This window comes from Lissotriton helveticus, chromosome 1_1 (genome assembly GCF_964261635.1).
Source record: "Lissotriton helveticus chromosome 1_1, aLisHel1.1, whole genome shotgun sequence".
Lineage (NCBI taxonomy): Eukaryota > Metazoa > Chordata > Amphibia > Caudata > Salamandridae > Lissotriton > Lissotriton helveticus.
In genome coordinates this window covers 1008040522-1008052635 of record NC_136057.1, presented here as the reverse complement: position 1 = coordinate 1008052635, position 12114 = coordinate 1008040522, and the positions used below count along the sequence as shown (strand labels likewise).

Sequence of the window (12114 nt, the reverse complement as noted above, 5' to 3'; positions counted from 1 at the left end):
TTTCGTGCCAATATGAGCACGGAGACCGCACAGTTGGAGGTCACCGAGGCTATTAAGGAGGTTCTTGATCTGGGAGGTAAGGTGATGCTGGTGATGTTGGATCTGTCGGCAGCCTTTGACACCGTTCCCCATGGCAGCTTCCTTTTAATACTCTGGGAGATCGGGCTACGGGGAACGGTGTTCAGCTGGTTTAAGTCCTTTCTAGCCGGCCGCCGTCAAATGGTCTGGGCCCCTCCGTTCTCTGCCGAGGTGCCGTCTTTGGAGGTAGGAGTTCCTCAGGGCTCAATTTTGAGCCCTACTCTTTTTAAGATCTATATGGCCCCATTGGCAGCACTGGCGGAGTTGTTTGGTGCCTGGATCGTTTCTTACGCGGACGACACCCAGCTCCTTTTTTCCAGTAAGAAGGGCTCTGATTTTGACGGTGAGAGTATCAGAGGTTGTCTTGGGGCTGTGTTCGATTGGTTCCAGCTTAACAGCCTCAAGTGCAACTCTGATAAATCTGAGGTGTTATTTTTTGGCTGTCCTTCTGAACCTAGGTGGCAGTCTTGGTGGCCGGCAGCCATGTTTCCTCTGTTAGAGGCTTCGTCCAAGGCTAAGAATATGGGGGTGCAGATCGATAATGGCCTCACTTTGAAGCCTCAGATTCTCGGTCTTGTGGGGAAATGTTTTGGCCTCCTCAAGATGCTTAGAAAGTTTCTTCCTTTGCTTTCCCTGGAGCACAGGAAGACTATTGTGCAGGCCTTGATAGGCTCCCGTTTAGACTATGCCAACGTGCTCTATCTCGGTCTGCCGTAATATCTTATTGCACGTTTGCAAGTTGTTCAAAACTCGGCTGCTCGTGCCATTCTTGGCCTCCATCGGAGAGCTAGTGCTACTGACTCATTGAAAACCCTTCACTGGCTCCCAATCTGTAAACGGATTGTTTTTAAGGCGCTTACACTTACTTTTAAAGCGCTCCATGGTTTTGGCGCAAATTACATTAGGAAACGGCTGGCTTTTTATCAACCTTCCAGATCACTGCGGTCAGCTTAGCTGAATTTGGCGTCTGTCCCGGTCATTAAACGTACACGCATTGGAGGTCGCTCTTTCCGATGTTTGGCACCCCAACTGTGGAATGCCTTGCCAGTTCTCTGGAGAAGAAATGTTACTCTGTTAGCTTTCAGGAGGGATCTAAAGTCCTGGCTGTTTGTTCAATAGGTTTATCACTTGTTTTGGTCTGTTCCTGTTTTCTGCGTTGGGTTTTGAAGCGCCGGGACACTCCTCGGAGTAGCTGAGCGCTATATAAAACCCATTTTAACATAACATAACATAACATAACAGGGATCACAAGTGATACACTGAAGATCCCCTTACAATAAGGAATCACTGGGGGAATAAATGATTAATTTCCTGATTTTCCCACTATTTCATGCTACTGTTCCACATGCTTTCAGCAGGCTGAGTCCCTAAGTGAGCTTTATGGGGTAGTAAGGATGTTGTAGGGTTCAGGGAAATGTAGACTTATGGCATAGTAAGGGGATTTTCGAGTTTAGTGAAGGGTAGTGTTAAGGGGTAGTATTAGTGTAGTTTTAGCACAGATTCTTCCTGAGTGCCCTCCTCCAGTCTCTGCTGCTGCCAGAGTCTCCCCAGTAGTATGTGCATGACCTAAAGGGCATTCTCCACAATAACACAGTAGCTTAACTTGATAAATAGCCCTGGCTCAAGTAACATGATAAACAAATATTCATAGCTGCTTGGAGGGCAAGCACTCTTTTGGTGGAAGCTGGCACATTTGGTCAAATCAAAAGCTGTACTCATGTGAACTTAACATGGGCCGAACCACAGTTCCTCTCTGTAATAGTCCTGAAATCTTTTTTTTTTAATCCCATCATACACACAAAAACTCTTTTTTTGATCACATCAGGACTAGTGGGGGCTGCAATGTCAAGCCAGACATGAAAAGTGGATGCTTCTGACCATGTAGGATCATTATTCCTAAGGTTTATGTAATCTAAGCAAATAAATGTAGGATGCATGAAGAACTAATAGTGAAGGCAAGCTAGCACTGCTCCTAACAAAGTCAGCGCAAGGACCAAGAGGGTAATATTAAAACAACAGGTCGCCAAATTAGTGGAAATAGCGATAACCACAGTCAAGATTTCTGCAGCTGCACAAATGCCACCTAGAAATAGTAAAATAGAAAAACAGTTTTTAATGATGATTGCTAGGTTACCACCTTGTGATATAGGAAGTTGGAACAAATTATTGTAAACTTATTAGGGATTGCTATTTTTAGATCAGGGCTTTAATAATTGGCTCGCCAGGTTTCTGACAAGTTAGATATCTGCCTGTACATCTATGATCAGTTCCCTGATATTCATTTTATTATTTAGAATTGAACAAAGATAAAAACAGGCGCACTAACCAGTGAGGAAGGGTTTGGGAACATCAAGTGAAGTAAGTTCCAGGAGCCGAATCCATTTAACTAATGTTCCTAATTAATCCGGCATTGTCCTACACAATATGATAGAATAGGCAGATTGTCTCCTAAGATTTCAGAAGAAATTTCCGACTCTGCTTGTGCAGTTCAAGCAAGTCATACACAGGCCTACGTTCCTCATCAGAGAACTTTGCAAGGTAGTCATTTTTATTGTGAATTTTACTGTACCCCAACTGACAATGTGTCAATTATCTGGCTTCCAAATAGGTTCTAGTGGAAAGCTTTTGAAATGGCACACCTTATGCTACTTCAGGCACTAAAATCTCAAGGATCACGATTGAGCATTTACATATGACAAATGTTACACTGTGCCTGATACTATTTTTACATGCATTTCACAGCACAGGAAGTATGTGTTCTATCAGCTATGTGCTGTCACACATAGCCCATCAGTTTTACTCCTAAAAACATAAAAGCATACCTGGTGCCATGTGCTTTGTCACATGTGTTCTATTTCAGCCCCCCCCCCCTCCCCCAATGACACTCGTACCCGGAGCTGGGGTTTCACACGTCTTTATTCTTTCCTTTCTGCCCCGAACTAACTTCCTGTCCCCTTTGTCCCTCCCTATCAGTTTCCGCCTGCCCTGTATCCAGACAGGGTCAGGCAGACGACACAACACCTCCCCCCTTTATACAATAATGCTTACTGTCTCTCAGAGTTCTACGATGAGTCGCGTGGGTCGTTTGATCGTTCTTCTTGGGTGACAGCTTCGTGCTTGATCAGGAGCAGGCCTGTCTTGTGCATCCTCTCGCCTCACTGGCTTAGGACGTGCTCCATCACTGTTTTCTCTGTGGCTCGACGAATCCGTGCTGGACCCACTGTCTTGAGAATGAACATGGGCCGATGAGTGATATCTCTTGAAATGGGATATGTTCCGAGTTATCCTTCTTCCTTCCGATTCGGCGGTGATCATAGTCCCCTTTTGACTAGAGACTCGCATTGGGTGGGCGAGGTATCGGCTGTCTGCTTTGGTCTTGCGATCTTGCTTCACCAGCACCCAGTCTCCTACATGGATGTCTCTCCGTCGCGCATGCCTGCGTCAATCGGCGTAATCTTTCATCTTAGCTTTCTTCGCTTGGTCTAGTTTTACCAGGGTGTCATGATCGGTGGTCACAAGTCGGGGTTGCGTGACGTTGTTTGATGTCGGCAGTCTCGTGCGGGGAATTCTCCCTAGCATCAAGGTGTCAGGGCATTGATTCGTGGTGCTGTGTGGCGTGGTCCTGTACGCCCGCAGCACTTCGTTTAGTGCTTGCTGAATGTCCCGGTGAGCAAGTTCCGCTTGCTCAACTGTCTTCTTAAGAGTTCCCATGAATCGCTCAACCATGCCGTTGACTTGTGGCCATAGAGGAGTGATTTTCCGATGGTTAAAGTTGAGTTGTGGCTGTTGAAAGGTGGTCCGTTGTCTGTCTTTACTCCTACAGGTATTCCCCATGCCGCGAATGCCTCATCAATGACGGGAATAACAGCCGACACTTTCGTGGAGGACACTTGCTGCGCTATAGGGAAGCGGGTGTATTCGTCAATGATGACGAGGATGTACTTGCCTGATTTTAATGGCCCGAAGAAATCAATAGCCACTTGTTGCCATATCCTGTCAGGTAGTTCAGACATCTGCAAGGGGGCCGGTGGTTTCTCTCAACCAACAAGCTGACATGAGGCACAGTCTTTGAGTGTGGCTTCCACCATGTGATGGAGGGACGGGAACCATACACGTTCTCGGAGTGCTTTCATGGTGGCTAAAACTCCTCTGTGCCCTTCATGAGAAAGATTGATGATCCCTTGGCGAAGCCGTTGGGGAATGACTATCCTCCCTCCTCTTAACAGTATACCATCCGTGCTGATTGATAGTTCTGCCTGAACATGCTTGAATGCCAACAGTTCTTGAGCACCCGCAGACGCATCATGGTGGCTGGTGTCAAGATGTCTCCAGGAGTTGGCGCGTATTTGACCTATGATGGCGTGAACAGCAGGATTTTGGGCTGAGGCTGCTTGAATGGCTTCTAGGGGCACAGCTGAGGGGGCGTGCACTGTCGATGACAAAATTAATGTATTTCTCCGCCACCGAGCCTCGTTCACGCGTGTGGGATTGCGGATGCCTTGACATGTAGTCTGCGGGGTTTTCGGCTTTCCTAGGCTTGTGAATAATGGTGTACATATAGCCTTGTAATCGGAGGCCCCACCTCTCTATTCATGTAGGCATCTTGGCTCGTGGGTTGCCAAAGATGGTGATGAGCGCTTGGTGGTCCGTGATGAGTGTGAAGTGCTTTCCATATACAAACAGGTGAAAATGTTCACAGGCCCAGACAACCGCAAGACTTTCTTTCTCTGGCTGAGAGTACGCCTTCTCTGTATCCGTAAGACTACGGCTGGCATAAGCGACCACGTGACGTTGATCTGCGTCACTGTCGTACTGAGCCAGGATGGCACCCAGCCCCACCGGACTAGCGTCCACCGTAATTTCGGTTTTTCGTTTGGTGTCAAAATAGGCAAGATTGATGGCGGCGCTTACAGCGTCCTTGATTGTATTGAATGCGTGTTCGCATGCGGATGACCACAGAAATTGTTGGCCTTGGCGAGTGAGTTCCCGGAGTGGGTAGCTGATGGTGGCATAGTCTTTAATGTAGCGGGCCCAGTAGCTTGCCATTCCCAGTAAGGAGCGGAGGTCGCTGACGTCCTGTGGTTGCGGGGTGTCTGCGAGGGCAGATACTTTTTCGGGATTTGGTTTCATGCCATCTTTGGAGAAAATGTGTCCGTAGAATTTGAGCGTGGACTTGTGGAATTCACACTTGTCCGGATTGAGTGTGAGGTTGGCATTAAGTAAAGTGTGGCACACTCGGTCCAAGGCTTTGTCGTGCTCAACTTGGTTCTCCCCAAACACTAGGATGTCGACGCCGTAGTTAAAAGCATTTGGGATGCCCTGAATGACCCTCCGAATGGCCTCTTGAAAGATCTCTGCTGCGGAGGATATTCCGAAGTTGAGGCGTTTATATCAGAAGAGACCTTGATGGGTGGTGAAAGTGGTGATATAACTGGATTGTTCTTGTAGTTCCAATTGGTGGTAGCCCTTGTTGAGGTCCAGCTTTGAGAACACGGTTGCTCGATTGAGACGAGCAATCATATCACTGATATGAGGTCCAGGATGCCGCTCCCTCTCGATGGCCGTGTTCGGGGCGCGCATGTCAACGCAGAGGCGTACTTTGTTATCTTGACCTTTCTTAGGTACGACTACCACCGGAGACACCCATGGAGTGGGCCCTGTGGATCTTTCAATGATGTCCGTCAGCAGTAGGTCTTGGAGTTCTTCATCCACTGCCTGTTGTAGATGGAATGGTACCTTTCTATGGTGTTGCGCTACCGGGGACACCTGCTAATTAATGTGTAGTTTAACCTTGAATTGGTTGAGTTTCCCGAGGCCCTTGAATAGGTTTGGGAATTTGTTGACAATATCCGGGGAATCATCTACGGTGTACAACAGCTCGACAAGTTTAAGGCGCTCCGCTGTCGGCAAACTAAGGAGGCAATCCGCTGCATCGGGAGGGACCTTCGATCACATGGATATGTGCTTGGATCTGTCGGTTTTTATAAGTTAGAGTTGTGCGGAACTGTCCTAGGCAGGGTAGAGGTTTCCTGGACATCCACGTGTAGACTCGAACAGCGGCTGCTTCTAATTTTGGCTGGGGCTTCATGCTGTTATATTCCATGGCACAGATGTAGTTTAAAGATGCTCCTGAGTCTAAGACAAATTTGTCCGGGTGACTTCCTATTTGAATGTTCAGCCGTGGATATTTTTTCAGTCTGTCGGGATGCGACACCATGAAGACATATTCGTCACTGTCTTGTGACAGGGGCGTGGGAGAGGACGATTCCCGAGACGTTGACCTCCGAGATTTACGTGAAACAGTTGAGTGAGTGCTTGACCTCGACGAGCTAGAGGAGCGACTTTCCCTCCCTCTTACTGCTCTGGCGTGGTGGCGGGTTTCTGAACTCAACTTGGCTGTCCTTGTTTCCGACCGGCGCGTTTGGCAGGTTGCTTCGAAGTGATTTTCTCTCCCACATCGATGGCATCGTTGTCCTGTGGGTAGTCTTGCCCGCATCTGTAGCATTTTGAGGCCTGCTTATTTGTGTGATAGCTTCGGGCTCCATGGCGTGATGAGGTCGCTCGGGTCTTCTGCGTCGTTCTTTCCGACTTGCGGTGGTCTGAATAGCGTTTCGAGTCCACGTGTTATTGCATCCGAAAAGCTTGCTCTTTTTTCTCGGACTTGCAAGCTTCCATTCTCTTAGCGTGGTCTTCGGCCTGATCATTGATATGCGTGAGTTCTTCGATCTCTTTAAGTGTGTAATGTTTCTTCAGCAGTCTGCGGCGCAGTGATTCCGATTGGCATCCCTCGATAATACGCAGTCGTAGGGCGTCTTCCGTGTTGAACGCTTCAAACTCACAATACCGTGCTAGGCGCCGAATGCGAGCGATGAAGTCGCACATTGGTTCATCCTTTTCTTGGGAGGCAAGGTTGACCGTGTTTCGCTCCTAGTCTAGGTTTCGTTTATGTAGGAACTTCCGATCCAGGGCTCCTTTCACATCCTCATATGAAGTGGCAGTGGCGGCGTGTAATTCTTTCATAATCTGTGCAATGTCCTTTCCTATCAGGTTTCGCAATGCTATGAGCTTCTGCTTGGAGTCTTGCACCTGGGACCCTGTCATAAAGTCCTCAAAATCTTCTGCCCAGCTCTTCCATTTCGGCCCCATGCTGTTTCCAGACGTTAGTTCTAGGGGCTCTGGCGGGCGTAGGTATGACACTCCCATCATCATTGGGTGCGGTTGCGGGACTTGTAGGGTGGACCCTGTGGTTTCTGGGCGCGAAGTATCAGGTTCACCAGGCATCTTGAGTGCATATGTGGGTTCGCTTGGCCTTGTAACGCCTTGTTTCTATGAATTTCAGGGTTCTGTGAGGTTCTTTGCACTTGCCTGACCTCGAGATGGCCGCCGTAGCAGGAGCCAATGTCACCCTATGCCCAGCACCTGACTTCAAAATGGCCGCCGATGGGGACACAGGTCTTCTTTGCCCACAGACTGTTCTCACTTCTGGCAGTTATTTCAGCAAGGGTAGTCGCTGTGCAGACTCACCCTTATGCGCGCTGCTGATCGTTGCTGCTGGCAACCCTGGGGCTCGCCGGTTTCAACGCGATCGCGATTGCGTCTTTTTTTCGCGCCTTTACGCGCTTCTCGGGCCGGTTCCTGGGCGTAGGCAGACACACGCTGCAGGGGCAGTGAGGGGCCAAAGCGGTGGATCAGTACATCCCACCCTCGTCGCCAGTGTTCCATTTCAGGCCCCCCCAATGACACTCGTACCCGGAGCTGGGGTTTCACACGTCTTTATTCTTTCCTTTCTGCCCTGAACTGACTTCCTGTCCACTTTGTCCCTCCCTATCCGTTTTCGCCTGCCTTGTACGCAGACAGGGTCAGGCAGACGACACAACACCATGGATTCACCCCTTCCACTATAAAACAAAGCATGTATTCTGTCTTACTCTGACATCTCATATCAGGACTTACCTACCCTCCTTCAAGAACAGAGTCAGCCTTTTTCAGGATAGCGCCCTAGGCGGAAAGTAATTTGCACCCTCGCTGCCGCTAGTGAATAAAATTAGACCACAGAGAGCTCATTTTGTTCAGAGATCAGCCCCTGGCTGATTACATCTACCTCTGAACACATACATGTCTGCACTTCATCCATCTCATTTAAATCGCTCTCAGATTGCCTCCTGACGCTGCTGTCATGTTGCTTTTTGGGAGGTGGTTAATAGCGGCAGCAATGGGTGAGAGGGAGATGGGAGGGCAAGTAAGCTGACTGATGGGGTCTTAAAAACAGCACCTGCAGCATGCTAAAAAAAATAAGAGAAAGCACTTCAGTGAATCACTGTGACCACGTGAACGGGACTCTGCTGTCTGCATGACCTTAATGAGACAGATGTATACGTGCCTGCAGGCAAGCAACCATTGCTCGTCTAATCCCAGAGTACACTATGTTGAACTGGCAACTGGCAACATTTATTTGTAGGTTCAATCACACATTGATATGGGATGCAGAGGATGTCGCTAGAACCCAATATTATGTCAACCACGTATTTTCTAACGCTTTTTTTTATGACTATACTCATTTTTAGAAAATCATTTTATATAGGCTCTTATAGAGTATGAAATGCTCAATAATTGTGATGGTTTTAAATAATTTAATGCAATTAACGTGACTTTTTTTCACCTTAATGCAGACAGCTCCTTATGCCCCTCTGAAGATTGGTGCCCCGGCCCTGCTCCCTGCTCTAAAACACTGCCTTAGTACAATAAAAAAGACATACGTTGCTGCAACTCTGGCAGTCTCAGCTTGTACACCTGATAGAGCTGCTGCTGAGCAGGTACCGGGGGTGCTAGAGAGGTTCTGCAAAGTAGGGAGGTGACTGCGATACCACTGTACCAGGGTTCTTTTTGGGTTTACAGAATGTGGAAGGTAACAACACTGCTAGTTGTTCTAGGGTCTGAGAGGCTGGGAGCCAGCATGTCCAACAGCATCCCCCTTCCCCAGCAGACCAGGGAAATCAGATTCATCAGGCAGCGTGAGGGCCTTTATTATACAATGCTTTTGTTATGCCTTTTTGTGACATCACAGTAGTCAAAGTGCCCTCAGATTTACCTCCCACCTTCTCAAGACTGAATGTGAGCACCTACAGTCTTACTTCTCCTCACTGTCAGGTGTATTCCCCCAGTGGCCAACACTGGAACTGCCTCCTTAACAGGAAGAAATCAACTAAAGGTCAGCTGTGACTTACAGTATTACATTTGTTGCTATGAGAGCATAGCTAACTTCGTGGGTAACAAAGATAAAGTGCAGTGAGATATAGACATAAAAGTTAACTTACCTTTTATTAGTAGTTCTACATGATGAGTTATATAATCTTCTTTCTTATCGCTGAAATACACATGGCAGGAATAACTTCCAGCATCGGAGGTATTCAAGCTTTTCAGTAAAATGGAAAGGTTGCCTTTGGTAAATTCCAGAGGAAAGAGATGTGTCCTCCCCTTGAATCTATGTCCCTGGTGCTCCAGCTGCTCCACTCCATGATAAAAACTATGAAGAACCTCGGGGTTGACCGAAGTCTGCCAGTGGACCACAAAGTTTTCATCATCCTTAAAGTTTTCCTTGTAGGGGACTATGCAGGGCAGTAGAACCTCCCCATTCAGCATCCCTTCAATTGTGCAGGAGCCAGAGCCTGGTGTTACAGAAAAGAGAAATTAAAGGTGAGTGCTCATCACACATACACAGTAACAAACACGTATATTTAACTGGCTGGGGTAGCTACTAAGATTTGCTAAGTCGGTCCACAGAAAGAACAAAGGATGCATAGCTAAATCAGTGCTTTCTATTTGAGAAAACTATGGGAACATTATTTCACAATCGACAAATGTGATGACGGACCCCTGAAGCTTTTGCTGCATCCCCAGACATCTCTTTATGTATCTCCTAAGTCCATGACCTGTCGTTATGCATGAGAGGTACTTGAGAGCAGAAAATTATGATCACCAGGTTCTGCCTTCAGGAAACAAAAGAAGGAAGAGCTTGCACACAATTAAATGAAAAGATGGACAGATTTGGTTTGTGCTCTTGTTTATTCTTGCATGAAGTGTTTGAATGTGTTACTCCAGAACTTCACCTGCTAGCAGTTCTACTTTGAAGGGTGGGCCTAGCAGGCACTGACCTGCAATGGCAGGCATATTTGGGATGAAGGAAAGAAGACTAGGTCAAGGCTGTGTCTGAAGGACTGTGTTGTTACACAGAAGGCTTCTTCTTGTTCTGACTGCTTGACTGGTGACGGCAGACGGCTGCTTGCCCAGTCTGAGATTCACTCACGTGGGTCTCTTCCCACTGTTGTTCTCTGATCATTTTACATGAGTTACATGCCTGGCCTCTATTCCAGAGTCTGTGCCAAACTGTTCTTGAAGGGTTACAATGATAGTTAGAGCAGACACTTTGTGGGGGGCAAGCAAGTTTGCCTGGGAGAACCCCTATGTCATTTATCAGGTCCAGTCGTATTCTGGAACGAGTGAGAAGTAGTACACAGAGGCCACACCATACCCCTTTTAATGCCTCCATCCCATGGGATCAGGGAAACTCTCCCTGGGTATGAGTCACAAGCAAGGGACGTGAGAGTCTTCCTTTATGTAGTTTTTAGGGGGAACATCCTTTACAACGCGGATTTTACTCCGCAATGCTTTCACAACGCGTCCGTTACAACGCAAGTCGTAACCACGACTTGCGCTGGAGGGCGCTAGAGGATAAGAATAGTATATTTACTATTCCAACACCTTCCCTAGTGTCCACTGGGACTGGTGTTAGAATAGTAAATTATACTATTCTCAATCCGCGCCCCCAACGCAAGTCGTGGTAACGACTTGTGTTGTAAGGGAAGCGTTGTGAAAGCACGCGTTGTAATGGAACGCGTTGTAATGTCATACATCCAGTTTTTAGAATTGTGATATGGCATAGTCCTTGAATTGCACATTGAGGGAGAAATGACTCAATTTACACACATACCCAAAAGAGAACAGGACAGTGTTACAGATTTGGAATACAGTTCAGGAGTGTAAAGTAGTGTAGCATTTGTAGGTTTAAGGCATCAGATCAGCCAAGTGATTAGTTCTTAAATAAAGATCAGAGCACACTTCAAACACAAAGAGCAGGTTTTGAGAAAGTCATAAAAAATATTCGATTTCAGATACTGGTGGATACTCAACAGACACTAAGCAAAAAGAAAACCTTAGAGTAATGACTAGAACAATGGGGGCGAGGACCCTAGAGCTAGTCTAAAACTGGGCTTGGGAAAAAAACTGGTGATTTGGAAAGACACAGGCTGAAGACTGGAGAACCACATCTTTGGAGTGATCAAGCATAGAACACGTACGTTGAGAGCTAAGGACTAGATCAATTATGTGAATATGGTATGAGAACAGTTATTGGAGATTGTGGGACTGTTTAAGAAAGTTTATGACTAAATCATGTTGTACTGGAGAAGATCAAAAACTACCTTTCAGGAGATTCACACCACACCTTCCTGATAAATATCCCAAAAAAGCGAGAACCGAGGTTCAGGGAAGTTACCATGGCTGGTCCACATTAAGAGAACATGTGAGGGTTTGGGTAGGGGGAATTTATGGAGTTCACCTGAAGAAACCTCCCAAATGACTTCTAGAAAGACCCTGGTAGAGAGCTATAGGCAGCATAAACTCAATGAGCTCGAATATGGGTCAGCCATGGGACGCCTGACAGCGGATTTCCTGGCAGCAAAAAACAGGTACAGCCTAGAACCGGTGTTGGACGACATCCAGCCACTCCTCACCAAAAAGCTTTACACACAGTTTAGACATGGAGTCCTCCCACTGCGCTCATTCACTAGTAAATGGGAGGGAGCCTGTAGCAGGGGATGTCCAGCATGTAACATCTCAGATGAAACAGAACTCCATGTATTATTTTTTTCTAAGGGCTATAGGAGGTCTAGGTCACACTGGTTACTCCAACTCTGTAGGAACCTGGGGTCCAGGCACTGTAGTGAAGTGTACAGGCTGTTGAAATATGACACACAAATG

General features: G+C 47.1%; 1 protein-coding gene across 1 annotated transcript in view; it reads right to left on the bottom strand.

Annotated features, from left to right (window-relative positions):
- Positions 1 to 12114, bottom strand: part of LOC144771782 (NACHT, LRR and PYD domains-containing protein 1 homolog) — a 344518-nt gene that overhangs the window by 244716 nt on the left and 87688 nt on the right. Inside the window, exon 3 of the mRNA XM_078656071.1 lies at positions 9393 to 9743. Coding sequence (XP_078512197.1) covers positions 9393 to 9743 — 351 coding nt within the window. The remainder of the gene's footprint in view (positions 1 to 9392; positions 9744 to 12114) is intronic.